We start from the raw sequence: 15669 nt of genomic DNA on the forward strand, positions 1-15669 counted from the left end.
GCTCAGAAGAACTGTGACTAGCCCAAGGTCACCCAGCTGATCCACCCAGATAAGCCTCCAGAGCTCAGGAAGCAGAGCGGGGAATCAAACCCAGTTCCTCCAGATTAGAGTACACCTGCTCTTAACCACTACGCCACTGCTACTCCTAGGCAGACAATGTTTACGGGGTGGTTTGCCAGTGCCTTCCCCAGTCATTCACACACTACTCATCTTATCGACCTCAAAAAGATAGAAGGCTGAGTCAACCTTGAGCCAGCTACCTAAAACTAACTTCTGTTGGGATCGAACTCAGGTTGTGAGTCTTGGATTGCATGCAGCACTGCAGATTAGCACCCTGTGCCACAGGACACCTATAATCAAGAATAATCAACACAAAATGGAAACAATGGAATAGATCAAGCAGCCCACAAGAGGCGCTTCCTCCTTGCTTCCATGGCATCCTATGAAATGCTGTGGTCAGTAACAGTGTTGGGGGCAGTGGGACAGTCTGCAATGAAAATAGGGAAAGGGGTGGAACTCAAACATGCTTCTGCTGGTGGAAAACAAAGCATAGAGTCAAAGTCAATAAATAAAAACAAAGCATACCAAAAAACCTACCATTATAACCAAATCACTGTAACACTTGACATCAACCGTCCAATACAAATACTAAGTAAAAAATTAACCAGAAGCAGAAGGAACATCTAAAACTAAAGAAGGGACCAAGTGAACTTTTGTAGGAAGGAGATTCCACCAATCAGAGTGCCAACACTGAGAAGCCTTGTCCCTATTGGCCACCCCCTTTTTTCAGAACTTGCTGAGGGCATGAATGAAAAGAAGGCAAATGGCGAAATGCCAGTTTCAAAGATCTTAGCTGCTTGGCAGGAATACCCATAAGATTTGAATGCAGAAAGTTTCCTAGCTTTTGCTGAGGACAACACTGGCAAGAAAAGAGTTAACATTTACCCATTCAGATTCCAAAGCACTATCTCTAAAACTTTACCCAGTGAAAAAGATCACAAATTGGCACCAGTGCAGTATTCAGTTTCTAATGGCCCATCAGAGTTGTTTCCGAGAAAGATGAAATATGTGGAAAAGGCTTTACTACAGTTAATACCTTTCACATTCTGTTAAAATGTCCATCATATTACCCTGACATTGAGCACAAAGCTAGTCAAAATCCAGACAGCTAGATATAAATCTACCACACAAGGCTTGGGAAGTCATTCAGTTGAAGTTAAATTAGATAAAGCTGAGAAAACAAGGTCTCATGTGATGATTCATGAACACCTTGGATAGATTCAGGCTTCCTGTCAGCATCAGCAGGGAGTAAAAATAAGTTCAAAATATTTTGCCATGCTTGACCCAGACCACTCGCAAGTCACAAAACTAGGCTTTCAACACCCAGCAGAGGCCGTTTCAGAATTACTTTTCACAGCTGGCAGATTAAAAGATTTCCCCCTCTGTTTCTAGTGAACTGGACTGCTGGGAAAATACAGTTGGCAAGATGGCGCCGCCACCATTAGTAGGCTTCTTGCCTAATTAGTACCAGTCAGGGATGTTGTCGGGGGAAGGGTTGCCATCCAGTTTGGGGCTCTTGGTGGGGGGTTCTGGCACTTCCCTCGCTGCCAGCTGAATGACCGGGGTTGGCCCTCAGAGGACTCACCTACGTTCCTGTGTCAGATTCAGAAGGTTCAGGTTTTGCCCCGATGGATTGGGATGACCTGATCGGGACAACCTGCCCTGGCTGCCTCCATGAGACCCTGGTTAGGTGTCTCAATAAGACTTGCAGAATCCAGCGGGGGGGGGGGGGGGGGGGGCTTCTCTTTCTTTTCCTTTCCAGACCCGGAGGTTGAAGAAGAGACAGAAGCCGCAGCCTTCATCTCAGCCATATTTGGGCAAGGTTTTTTCAATGCTATCGCCCGACTTCTCTTTCACTTTTGATTCTCGATCAGTGGGGCTCTCTCAGTAGTGACCTGACTGAACTGCAGGGCTATCTGAACTGGAAAGGACCAGCCCCCTACAATCCAGGAGAGCAGCAAAGGACCACCATAGCCCTGCCAGAACAGCTGGAAGTGTGATCTAACCAGCTGGCACCATGGTGACAAACCTGTAGCATGCCAATGTTCATGGACTACAATTCCCATCATCCCCTGCCAGAATGACCAATTGGCCATGCTGGCAGGGGCTGATGGGAATTGTAGTCCATGAATATCTGGCGTGCCATAGGTTCGCCACCACTGAGTTTGAATGACGAAGCCCTACTGGAAGAACTGTACATTTAGCCTCCCTGTATATAAACACAACTGTAAATGAAAAACCACAATGCTTTTATATATCAGCTGACTTAATTACAGTTGCAGCCTTTTTCATAAAAGAATCATATTCAGCTTGGTATTACACATCTGAAATTTATTACAACACAGAATGTCTATGTAGCTGGGAAATCAACAGGCATACTCTTCCAAAATGTAATGAAATAAATCTTATTTTGTTATGTAGCCCGCTTTTGAGAAAGATCTAAGGGTTTACTTAATGGCCATAAAAAAGAGCTAAACAGAGCCAAACACACACAAGCTTCAGTAGGTCATACATTTACAGTGGACATTTATGGACACTGAATAAATGTGCATCTGGTATGTTGTCCCATTAGTATCACTTCTTCTGCCAAAAAAAACTTCTTCAGCAGTCTTGGGCCAACCGATCTGTGTCTGGGAATGTATCTGGCCCACTTTCGACAGGACATTATATATATTTTTGTGTAAACAGCTTCTTTTGAATATGGGTTTCTTTAGGTTAAAAAAAATTCCCTGTTAGCTAAAAAGCAGTTAAATCTGATGGATCAAGGAAGCAGAGCTCCATTCCATTCCCACTGCTACACACGCCTTCCCATGCACACTGTGGCCACCAAGAGGTAACCGTGACCCTATTTCTTCACCCTCTACAGTAAATATGGCTTTTAATGATGGATCATTGTCGAGGCATTTGAGAATCAGTCCTCCTTTTCCAGACCAGGTAATTCAGTTTCATCAAGAACTGAGTCAGCTCTTCTCTGAAACATCTCACTATTTCAATAGCAAAGCCTTGCCTATCAATTTAATTCCTTTTAATAGATAAGACAGATAGACAGACACTGTTATTCCCTAAGAACTGTGTAGTATATTCACAGAGAGCTACAAATCAGAAAAACACTGATTTAGATTTCACCTCTGCAGTAAAGTCACTGGACAGATGTAGGCAAGCTATTGTGGGCCTCCTGGATTCTTTTTTTTCCCAGAAACTTCATTCCAGTTCAACAAATAACATTTCACAAAACAAGAAAAATTCATATGGAACTGAACAATTACATTTCCTTACACTATCCAATCCATAATTGCTTATATTATAGAAATAAACACAAGGCTTCTGACTGTGGTTATTGAAGAACACCAAACAAATGATCGAGTTCGCTTTCCTAGTACTTCAAAATGTACTTTATAATTATAATTATTGATTATCTATCATCTGTCCAAATAGAAAATAAAACATATACTCCAAGTCATATCTCCACAGCTGTATTTTTTCCTGATGTATTATATACAGTCTCCATTCTATCTTAAAATTCATAACTGGTTTATCTTTTGAATGTGTGTTCTTGCATTGTAGAGGGTTGGACTTGATGGCCCTCAGTGTCTCTTCCAACTGTATGATACTATGTTTTTGCATATCTAGTCAGTTTTGCCATCTGAGCAAGATCTAACACTTTCACCTGTCAATCCAATTTAGTTCTAGTTCTTCATCCAAACTATTTTTGCTGCCGCACTGAAATACCGAAATATTTCCCCATATTTTCTGTCTTTCTTTTGACCATAAATCCCAAATTATTAGACTCTGGGTTCAACGTTAAATTATCTTTAAGGATTCTTGAAACCTCATTGTGAATATTGCTATTTCATTTCTTATTAATGCTGACAGAGACAGAGAATGTTGGAAACTGGCTATGACATCATTAAACAGGTACAGTATTACATAAAGTAGTTATAACCTAGAACATTAATAGGCGTGCCCTTTGTTGAAGCATTTCCATTTCAATTAACTCATTAACAAATCAGGACACCATGAAGTCTACTGAGGAGACTTGCCTCATGTTCCAACCATTTCAAACATTGACCGTTCAAACGAATCAACCCAATGTGTTGTCAAAGGGTTTCACAGCCGGATTCAACTGGTTGTTGTGGGTTTTCCGGGCTGTGTGGCCGTGGTCTAGTGGATCTTGTTCCTAACGTTTCGCCTACATCTGTGGCTGGCATCTTCAGAGGTGTATTACAGAGAGAAGTCTGTTACATCTCTGAAGATACCAGCCACAGATGCAGGTGAAACATGAGGAACAAGATCTACCAGACCACGGCCACACAGCCCGGAAAACCCACAACAACCAGAATCAACCGAAATTCCTCATCAGCACAGTATGAACACAGTCCCCAACTAAACACATGGAGACTGCGGTTTGTTAACAAAACTATGTAAATCGGAACGAGTCACAGGCCTTCATCCAGATAGAGAAATTCCAAAAGCAATAAGGAACAGGATGATGTGGCACACCATTGCTGGGCTTGCAGAAGACTGCGCTTTTTATGTTATTACCCCACTTCGGCAACAAAAAGCCAGACTGCAAACACAAACAGACTCAGCTGGAATGTAGGTCAATGTTTATATGACCAAGTAGTAAACATTACAGCGTCTCATTGCAATGGCTCTTGATCTACTGCTGCCAAATTTCTTTGCATGCCCACAGTTCCCATACTATCCCGAAACACAGTTTTCCTGTCTGGTGATCAAGCTGACTGTAAGAGTCAAGTAAAGTTCTCTTGGCCTCCTTTCTTAAGAAAATCCCAGGCATTTTCTTTAAAGTGTTGTTAACATTGTGGATGCAGCTTTATGCTGCTACAAAGTATTGGGGGGGAAAAGAGAAATACAGAAGTATCTACCCCACTCTGAAGGACAAAGAAAATAACCAGCAGATGGAGCTAAGGGCCAAAAACAGATGTAATACAGACGATTCAAATCTCCTCAGGAATTCTAAAAACCAGTTAACAGTCTGGGATGCCCTCTGGGGGCAAGAAAACCTCATAGTTGGGGTTGAGGGTTTTTTGAAAGCACTAACCCAGTCACGGCGTTCTTGCACGTTTTACTGCAAGCTGCCCAATCCAAGCACCTGAAGGTACCATGAACTTCACCCACCTCAGGGTTACAATTCATTACAAGGGAGAAGACGACAACGCTGTAATCTGCCTCTTTGCCTAGGGACCTCCTGAGCCAACTTACCCCTCTCTCTGGCTTCTCCCCTCCTCCCTCTCCTTTCTGTCTGGCTTTGTTTCCCCTTTCTGCTTCTGCACGTGTGCCTTCTCCCTCCAGTCAGCCTCCTCCTGTTCCTTCCCTTCCTTTTTATACCCTGACTCCACACCTGGTCCTTGTGCAAAGCCCCACCATCCTCTTTAGTGTTTCCCACTTCTCAGCTAGCCTTTCCTCTCCATGGCCATGCCCTGACTTTAACCACCTGTGCCCAGAGAACCAATGCTCCCTTATCCAGGTTTGCCCGCTTCCTCTCCACCTTCTGAGCCTTTCTGTGGCAGGTGTCAAAGCTGCCCTGTTGCTGAGGAAGCCTTATCCCACCCTGCTCCGACCAGGGGTGTATCTTAGCGGGCAAGTCCTGCTAAGTAGCCCACCACATAGACCCAGCCTGCTGAAGAATAAGGAAGGGTGGCCAGATGTTTAACCTTCTCCTCCCATGCCTCACACATTTTTATTCCAAAGCTGCAATTTTTAACTGGGCAAGAGGAAATGGGGGGAAAGGCAGGAGGTTTAGGCTCTTGTGTCCATATTTCCCATTTCATACAGTCAAATGCAGCTTTGGAGGGATATTTTAAATTGTGGAAAAAATTAGGAAGAAGAGTGCTGAATGCCTGCCACTTAGCAACCCTTCTCTAATCTACCAGAGAAGATTTTTATTTTATTTATTTATTATTCGATTGTATGAACCGCCGACCCCCGTAGGGCTCTGCACAAGATCTTAATCACGAATATTTGGGTTCTTTTTTTTTCCTGGCAAGGAGTGAAGTGCAGAAGCCAGGAAAACTTGGCTTCCAGTCCCAGTGAGTTTGGCTTCCAGTCCCAATGAGCCTCCTTTTTTCCTGAGGACGTTTCATTTGCAGATCCTGGAAGCCTCCAATTAATTTAAAAACAAATATTTAGAGTACTTCTACATGACAACTGCCCCGAGTCTTCAGGCAGGTTGAATATTTTAAAGACGTCAGATAAACAGGAAAAAAAAATTATACAAGTGAGGAACCTGGACTCGAGCAGAGCAAAATAAAATTGTCTGACTAGATACAGATGCACGAAGGCAGAAAATAAGAATAGTTATTGGCTAGGCAAAAATAAGGGGAAACAATCTTCTTAGCCTACTAGATATCTGGCTGAAGTATTTGAAAAACAGAACTCATCTACTGGTGAACATTACAGGTTAAATGCAACGTCTCCCTTCTGCTAAGCTGGATCCAATAATTCTCTTCGGCCAAGTGTTTCTCCAACAAAGAAGTGGAAAGGAGTCATTGGATCCAACCCTTTGTCAAAACCTGATCACTCCCTCTAGATAGGAGTGGAAAAGTGGGTGTTCTGCCCAATTTGGGGAAAAAAATTTTCCGGGCACCTGCACAGGTTAGTTAGATAGTCATGTGCATAATACAATCTTAGCTCCTACTTAGTTTCCAGTTTGTCCCACTACTTTCATACGGCACAACTGAGAAAATGTGTCTCCTAGCTATCCAATTAGAATGGATAAAAACTGAAAAATATCTGGAGGATCATTTCACAGGAGAGAATCTCCTCACTACTGGAAGTGTTTGGAGCTGCTACAGGTCTCCCACAGAGGTAGCGTGAGAATGAACCAGCATCTCCACACACACAACTTCCACATTCCCAAAATGGTAGTACCTTCCACACATGAGCCGAGCCCACAGATCTGAGGAGATCAGCTGGGACCAGTTTATATGTCCACCAACCTCTGTCATGGACGTTAGTGGCATTAGCACCAGGCTGCTACTTGTCACTCAGAAAACTGTCCCTTTGAAGGTAATTCCTATCAGGTGGGGTCTGGCAGGACTCGGATGGCAACTTATTTAGAATAAAGTTGGTCTCTATGATGAAGACTCCACAAGCTTTGCCAGTATGTTTGGCTTTGCCAATTAGCTCCAGAGCAATTTCAATGGCTACTATGACAAGGCATCATTAAAGATGGGCACATCTGTTTCATTAATAGTATTCCCACAACAGGAATCTTAATTATTTTCTCTACAACAGATGTCCCTATTAATACACTTGGGTCACTCAGTCAAGACACCGTTAATCTCAAATTGGCTTAGGAAAAGAAAAAGCTTTTCCTTTTGTATTTTGTCGCACGTTCTGTCACCACAGTCAAAACAGTTACTCTTTCTTTCAAAATGTTTCTCCTGGCAAATTCTTCTGCTGTCTGGCCAAGTTTTATGTTAAATAAAATAAATTACAACAGAATTTATCAACACATTGGAGTGCTTAATTTTTTTTTAAAGGAGGGGGAAATAACCCACCTATTCCAAAATGAGAATAATTTTCATTTCGATGGTTGATATACCACTAAGATGACATTGTTAACTTTTAACAGTAAAAAAAAATAAAATTCAAAAGACACTTGTAAAGGTTTGAAAATACAACCCAAAGTTCTTGATGGGAGACTTGTTCTTTCTCATGTCAACAGCCTCTCAAACTTCACGGGGGTACTGCTCCACAGGTTCCCTAACCTTCAGGGGGGATAGGCAGCTATTCAAAGAAGGAAAGGGTCTGCTGCCAGAAAGAGCAAGTTGGAAAGATGTGAGTTCACAGAAACACAGGGAGCCTTAGATCTCACAAACTGCACCAGATACATCGGCCAGTATGTACAGAGGAATCTTCCTATATCCCCCAACCTCAATGCTAGCCTTTAGATCAGGGTTTCCCAACCTTTTCGACATCACGGTACCCTTGACCTCATTCTTCATATCTCACGGTACCCCTGCCATCCCCCCCACCTTCCCCTCCCAGGGTGAAGGGAAGCACTGGCCGGGTGTGTGTGTGTGTGTGTGTGTGTGTGTGTGTGTGTGTGTGTGTGTGTGTGGGAATTGGCTGCTGACCTTATGGCAGGCCCTGCCTCCTGGGCCAGCTCCATATCCTTGCTGGCGCCGGCAGGAGACACCACAAAAGTGGGGGGGGGGGGGAGTAGTGTTGTCACGGTACCCCTGGGACATGCTCACGGCACCCCAGGATACCTCGGAACCCTGGTTGGGAATCGCTGCTTTAGATGCTCTCTAGCTCTTCTGTGAAGGACATACAACTATGTGGTTTTTTTAAAAGGTGGTAAGAGCCAACTGAGGTAAGTGACTGTACCTATTTCTTTGGAGAAGGGATTAATGTTAATATCGTCCAGGAGCATGGAGCAAACTACTCAGGAAATGGCCATTGTTCAACAACGATGACCTTTCCAATTACAGATCAGTTATTCACTAGACATTGTTCAGAATATGTAGCCGAGAGTCTGATGTAGGATAGGAGTTTTGGGGATTTTTTTATAATGCAAACCTTGTGATTCAAGGCCAGCCTGGCTTCCAATCCAAGCGTGGCTTCCAAACCAAGTCCCTTTATTAGGCCAAGTGGATAATCTCTATCTAGAGAAATAAGGGGAACATGTTGACCAGTTAGACCTTACTGAGCCTGGAAGCGGCATAAATATTACTAATCAGATGGGGAGCATAAAGCATTTTCTCTTGTTCAGGCATGTTCAGAGGGTAGTGATGTACCCTGGGAATTGTCCTGTGAAGTACCACAGGATCACATTTCATTCCTATTATTCTTTAACATCTGTATTAAGCCACTGAGAAAGAAAGAGAGAGATTGGCAAAGGATCAGGAGAAAGGTGCTACCTGTAGATGGAGGGTGTCTTGCTACATTCTTAAATGTCAAATGTAGGAGTTGTGCCTAGCATCACTGGTAAACAGAACCTGGAATAAGAAATTGAACTGAGAGTCTAGATGAGACATAAATCTCTAGGTTCCAGAAGAAAAGAAGCTACCTAGAACGGAAGGCTTTCTCTCTCCGGTTATCTGGCTCACGATCCAGGAATTCTTCTGGACCATTCTTGCCCCTGGATTCACTAGCAGCGGTTGCAGCCAAAGATACTCTATCACCTTAATATTTTGTGTATGATTTTTGCTGAAGGGAGAACTGGCAACCACTGTCCACTTCTGGAATTGATCACTGCAAAATACTTATCACAGAGTTTTCCTTGAAGAGTGTTCAGAAGCTGAAGCAAGAATCTAGCTAGTTTGCTCATATAAAGTGTACATCTGTGATCCCAAACCATGTAAGGGGTCAGAAGACTATTTACTGCTAACTTTCTACTTACTGTTCCCTACCACTTTGGTGAGCCAGATAAATCTTTTTGTGTAACTGATGCCATTTCTACCAGGTGTGGTCAAAAAAAGATTCTCAGCCATGTGCACCCCATATTTGCAACAAAAAATAGTGAAATAAATAATCCCTGAAACCTTAGATGCTCTCTAGCTCTTCTGTGAAGGGCATACGACTATGTGGGGTTTTTTTAAAGGTGGTAAGAGCCAACTGAGGTAACTGACTGTACCTATTTCTTTGGAGGAGGGATTAATGTTAATATCATCCAGGAGCATGGAGCAAACTATTCATGAAATGGCCACTGTTCAACAATGATGACCTTTACAATTACAGATCAATTATTCACTAATCAAAAACAAACAGGCCTTGCAAATTGCAGAAAATTTCTCAAAAACATAAAGCCAATTATTTCAGAAAACTTTATTAACCAGTCCAACTAAAAAAACACCCTTCAATAATTATCAGTTTGATGTCTCATGCAGTGAGATCCAAAGAGTAAATACAAATGTTCCCTACAGCGTGGGATACTGCAAAAAGCGAAAGAAATGTTCTCAAGGCTGTGAATCTTTCCCACCAATGGATTATGGGGAGGGGGATCACAGAAGCCTCAAGAACAAAATCCCACAGGGGGCATGGGTTGTAAGTAAGGAATGTGAAACTAGGTGAGATCTCCCCAATATCCATCACAGCAAATTCTTTGGGTACAACAAGCTCCATTGGTAAGGGAGAAAGTGGAAGCAATTTTATCCAACTTCTTCTCTGTGCTGCGCCTGTGGCATTTCACTCATAACTCTCTTGCTACTCTCAACTCTACCCTTTTTGGAGATCTCAGGAGGACGCTGGGATAGGTGGAAAATATCCATGACTGTGAGCACCAATGGTCAAGACAGACAACCAAGGGGTGATCTTCAGCATGTCGAATTAGTAGTGTGGAGGTGACCTGGAGCCCAATTTCTAAGTCACATAATAAATCTCTCTTTGAATTATCATTTTGTTTAACTGTTAGGCACTGTGCTAATTTTGCTATATATCTTGAGAACTGTGTTTAAATGGAAACAACATGTAGTTAAACCGTCTTTTAACAGAATGGCACAACTTCAAGTACAATAAAACCAAAGCTGTCTGGGGAACTAACGAGAACAATTCCCTTGACATTCCATACACAACATCCCAAGATGAAATGCTTGTAAAGAATACATTTAATCACTGTTTTGCAGTGGGTTTCTTCCACTGGTAAGATTCTGTGTAGCATTACAACACTCAACCCATTTTGAAAAGGATTGCAGAAATCCATTATGTTACCTTCTTTCTTAAGTGCCTCGATTTGCTCCTCTTTGAGATCTAGTTGCTCTGTCAGTCTTGATGCAGAATCCAGGGCTGCATTTGCTTCCTCTAAGTTTTCCTGAAAGATATGGCAAATCATTATCGCAACTGTTTGTTCTCATGATATCCCTACCAATAGAGTAAGACAAGGATCTAAAATCACCTCCATTTCTGCTAGAAACGCCAAAACATATAGAAGTCATTATGAAGCAGGTCAAGCTTCTTGCAGATAGCATATATAAGATACAAAGGAAAATGTCCCCAGAATAACTAGGCATGTGGGATATCCTTCCCACTACATTTATTTCTAACACTTATATGCCACCTTTCTGCTGAGGAACTCAGAACCCCAAAATATTAAAAAAAATGAAAAACTGGATAAAAACTGAAATATATTTGTATGTGTGTATATCAAGATTTTCATCTATCTATACATGTGTTACTACCACAGTAACACTTCAAAACCTTTTCCCTAGCAGGATATGACCTCTTCCTCCAGGCGGAGGCTGCCAACAGCTCTCCAAAATAAGTCTGTTTTACAGTCGTGCCAAAAAGTCATGATGGCAGAAGCCCCCCCCCCTCTGACTTCTTCCAGGAGGCTATTCTACAAGCATGGGGCTGGGCTGCTGCCAGGCATGTATTAGGCAGAGAGGATGCTAACAATAGATCTTGCCAGGAATCATTAAGCTGCCACAGAGGATGATGCAGGGAGAGGCAGTCCTTCAGGTAAGGGCTTTAAAGGTGAGCACTAGTATCCTGAATTAGACGAGGAAATGATTTGGAAAGTGGTCAAGGGGCCTCAGAAGAGAAGATCAATGGCCCTGCCACTTAGCTCCCAATAATTTATTTACTCACTGAACAAAATTTGCACCCCACCCTTCCACCCTAACAACGGACACCAAGGCAGCCAGCCATTTAAAATATAGGCTTAGGTCCAAAGCTGCCCACAGACTATGGACCTGTTCCTTCAAGGGGAATACAACTCCATCCAGAATGGGTGATACCTTAAATCCCAGGTCAGGCCTTCTGCCTAACAGCAACACTTACGTCTTGTGAGGATTAAGCTTCAGTTTATTAGCCTGCGACCCCTCCAAAACTGCCTTCAGGTTTTGGACCAAAACTCCACTTCATTTTACATCATCTGATGGGGCTTTTTATAGTCTTCAAGGGATGCCTCATGTACAGGGTATTACAGTAGTCTAGCCTTGCATTTCCCTTAGGCTTTTGCCTTTGGCTTTCTGCAGTGACTACATACTCTTGGGTTTCCAATGCTAACCCAGTCCATCCCATTTTTTCTGACTCTGGTGTGGCTGTCAGTTTAAATCCAATTAAGAAGCAAATTGTATTACAAAACTATCTCAGCCTACCTGCAACGAAATCGCTTTTGCTTCTAGTTGCTCTGCTCTTTTCTTCCATTCTGCTGTCTGCCTTTGGTGTTTTTGCAGCTCAGCTGAATACATGGCTTTCTCTTCTAGAGATAAATTATGGACATTGAGATCATTATTTAATAGACACCTTTGTCTTGGGTCCTATGAATGAGTTCTGTGCATGCTGAATAGCCTCTATAGTGGATAGCAATTCCTCTGAGCTAAAACTTTCATGTGCACAAGTTCAATTGTTTTCAGTGGGCTCTGGCACAAACAGAAGTTTTAGCTGACGCCTTTGCTGCAGAGCCCGCTTCCTCTATCATGTGTGCGTGGAACTAGTTCACAGGATCCAAGCCTTAGTTACTGATACCTGATATTGAAGAGAATGGCTTGCTTTGGAAGTTATTAAAATATGAGCACATTTTCAGATAAAGAAGAAGAAAAAATCCATCTAGAGAAGGAAACTCACCCTTTTGAAACTGCTCTAGCACCATCTGCAGGTTGGAAAGAGACACAGCATACTGTTTCACTTGCTCTTGTGCCATTGTTAGTTGAAGGACAGTTTCATCTCTGTGCCGGGTGACAAAGTTCAACTGTTCTTGCAAGGACTCCACCTGCAAACTTGCCTGATGGCTTCAAATAGAATGCATGGAGTTAATCAGAGTGTTCTTTCCTGAAATCACTGTGTTTTTGCAGTCTAGATATCAAGCAGTTTTCTCATCACTGTTCCAAACATGAAAATAGCTGTTACACTCTTTCAGGAAGGGTATTTCAAATGGCCTCTCCTTTCTCAGATTCCCCCACCCTCCACACACTCACAGACAGGCTACCCTAACTTTGCACACAGGCTCTTCCAGCTCAGCTGTGGCTTGTCAGAGTTTGTCCCATGTTCCCAGGCAGGAAGTTCTTCAAAATTCACCACAGGTACCCAGTCCTGGTAGGGAGAACACACCATGGGAAGAGAAGAGGAGTATTGTTTCCTATATCAAGGGCTACTGGGAAGTATAGTCCTTGCCCCTTCAGAAGGAGCTGGAACCTGTGCCCTCCCAAATGGCTGAGGACTACACTTCCCAGCAGCTCTTGCTTTGTTCTGGTTCGTCAACAGGAACATCCTGCTCAATTATACAGTAAAATGATCACTACATTTTATTTGTAATGTAATTATTTACTGTCAGCGTGACTCACTGAATCATGTAAATGTTTTGTAGCAATTTAATATTTTGCCCGTCTCACTGAAATATGTATACACAATGAGATTTATGTCACTAGTTATAATAAAAAGACATTGATAGTGGGTTGGATCCAGCATAAGATTTCCACTTGCACTAGAGCTTTTGTGCAGGCAGAAATGCAAGAAAAACACCATTGTTGCTGCTTGAATTTCTGTCTGCCCAGGATTTTGTGCAACCTCTTCTAAGCACTATAACATACAGAGAGGGAAGCACCAGGTGTTGCTCAAGATCTTGCACAAGGGGAAACTGTGCTGAGTCCATTCATGTTGCCACTTGTGCATCACTGGATTCAAGCCACCAAGTAAACGACTGAAGTGCATGTGCATACACTGCCTCCTTAGGGTGAGTTTAAAGGTAGTAATGAACACCAATGCAGTGGGTCTCTCCCCCCACCCCTTTCTTAGGAGTAACATTTTGGGATACGTGAGAAATTGGGGCCAGTAGAATCAGGAACCTGAAAAATCAGCCCCACAAGATCAGTCAGTGGTTCATCATCCAGGAACTTGATCTCATCTAGTAATTGACTCAGTCCATCAGCTTCAACTGTAAGCCCAGTGACTCTGGGAAGCTCATAAGGATGGCATAATAGTAGTAGACTTTCCTGTTCTTGATTTCTCTCAGGATCCCAGTTAAGTATTGACAAGCTTCTAACATGCATGCAGACTTTATAGATCTCCACAGATACACTAAATGACAAGTACTTCTCTCCATTTTCCTACATGCTAGGTTCTTTTCTAAACAAACTTCATTTGAGATACTTTTACGTATTACATTTTATTACATTTTGTGTCCATTTGATCTATTGCGATATAATTTAAAGACCTTCTATGTATTATTTGGTTTTAAGATAGAAAATGGGGAAAGAGAAAGAAGCAGAAAGTCAGAATGGAGATTGCTGTACAGGAAAAACTGGAAGTGCGGCTTGTTCTTCTCTGGAGCCTATGTTGTACTGACTCATTAACATAACATTGTAGAAATGTATTGTCTAAGGCTTTCATGGCCAGAATCATTGGAGTGTTGTGGGATTTCCGGGCTGCATGGCCGTGTTCTAGTAACATTTTCTCCTGACATTTCGCCTGCATCTGTGGCTAGCATCTTCAGAGGATCGGAAGTCCTACAACACTCCATTGTAGAAATATTTAGAAGACAGAAAAGGAAGAGGCACTCATGTGAATCACGTTTGTGGGCTGCACACTGAGGTCTACAAGATCTTGTACTTAGTGACAGGGTTTCTAAAACATTTCTACAGCTAAGGACCAATAGGTGTCACCTGGCATTTTCGACAGCCGTAGACGAGGACAGCAACCTTTCCTCCAAAATCAGAACTTTCTTCTTAAGCTTAGATTCTCGATCTTCGGCTGCTAAAGCCTCTCGTGTGGAAGTGTCTTCCCTTTCTAAGAGGTGATTTCTCAGCCTCTCCAGTTCTTGGTTCAGACGCTGCTCTCTGTCGCGTAAAAGCTGGACCTGCATGGAATTGATGACACAGCTTTTAGGATTTACGTTGTCTTCACCTACCCGGTCTCTCTTTCAGATACCTATTTTCATCTCGTACCTCATTCTGAAGGGCACTGGTCTCCATTTGTTTCTGCTTGAGGGCCAACATGACTTTATCTCTCTCTTGCTGGAAAGTAACAGCCTTCTCTTGCATTGACTTGGCTTCATTTAATAGCTGGTTCAGCTCCCCCGACTTTCCCTTTCAAACAGGGAAAACAAGAAAGGAGTGAGTTTGTTTTTTAAAAAAGGGTTACACTAAGCTACTGAAAAGATCATAGTTATCATTCATTTCTAGCCAGATAGATGGCAAACATTTCCCCCAAAATGTTTATTATCTAGTATAGCTAAGGAAGACGCAGCTGGATTGATCAGCAAGAACATGATAGGGAAGCCAAGTCAGGGCAAATATGGGTGAGATTATAAAACAGATTGTAATGTGCAACCAATTTAGGGCCAATTCATCTGTCCTTATATAAAAAGCATTTTATATAGCCACATGAAACACATGTGATATATATATTTTGGGAAATCACAGCTTCTTGAGAGTTCCCAAGAGATGCATATATATTATGTGTGATGCACATGTTTACAGTCATTCATTGTTGCAAGACTATCAGATATCATAGGAGAAAAAGTTAGGTGGACTTAGAAAGATGTTTAAAGCTCTGTTCAGCTACTTTGCAATTGGCTGAATATATATTAAGACTACAGCACTAAGCACTGAGGTCAAGCAGGGGACGTCTTCTGGTGGTCCTTTCCCCACCGAGGTGTAGGAGGAGGGAGTATGCAGGAGGGCTTTCTCTGTGGCCGGCCACAGA

General features: G+C 42.5%; 1 protein-coding gene across 2 annotated transcripts in view; it reads right to left on the reverse strand.

Annotated features, from left to right (window-relative positions):
• TRIP11 (thyroid hormone receptor interactor 11) overlaps positions 1-15669 on the reverse strand; it is a 55609-nt gene that overhangs the window by 18050 nt on the left and 21890 nt on the right. For both annotated transcript variants that reach the window (XM_048485204.1, XM_048485203.1), the window contains exons 11-15: positions 14910-15050; positions 14628-14821; positions 12595-12758; positions 12126-12229; positions 10738-10837 (exon numbers count right to left, since the gene is read on the reverse strand). In XM_048485204.1, the coding sequence (XP_048341161.1) occupies positions 10738-10837; positions 12126-12229; positions 12595-12758; positions 14628-14821; positions 14910-15050 (703 nt within the window). The remainder of the gene's footprint in view (positions 1-10737; positions 10838-12125; positions 12230-12594; positions 12759-14627; positions 14822-14909; positions 15051-15669) is intronic.

Source organism: Sphaerodactylus townsendi, linkage group LG02, assembly GCF_021028975.2.
Source record: "Sphaerodactylus townsendi isolate TG3544 linkage group LG02, MPM_Stown_v2.3, whole genome shotgun sequence".
Classification (NCBI taxonomy): Eukaryota; Metazoa; Chordata; class Lepidosauria; order Squamata; family Sphaerodactylidae; genus Sphaerodactylus; species Sphaerodactylus townsendi.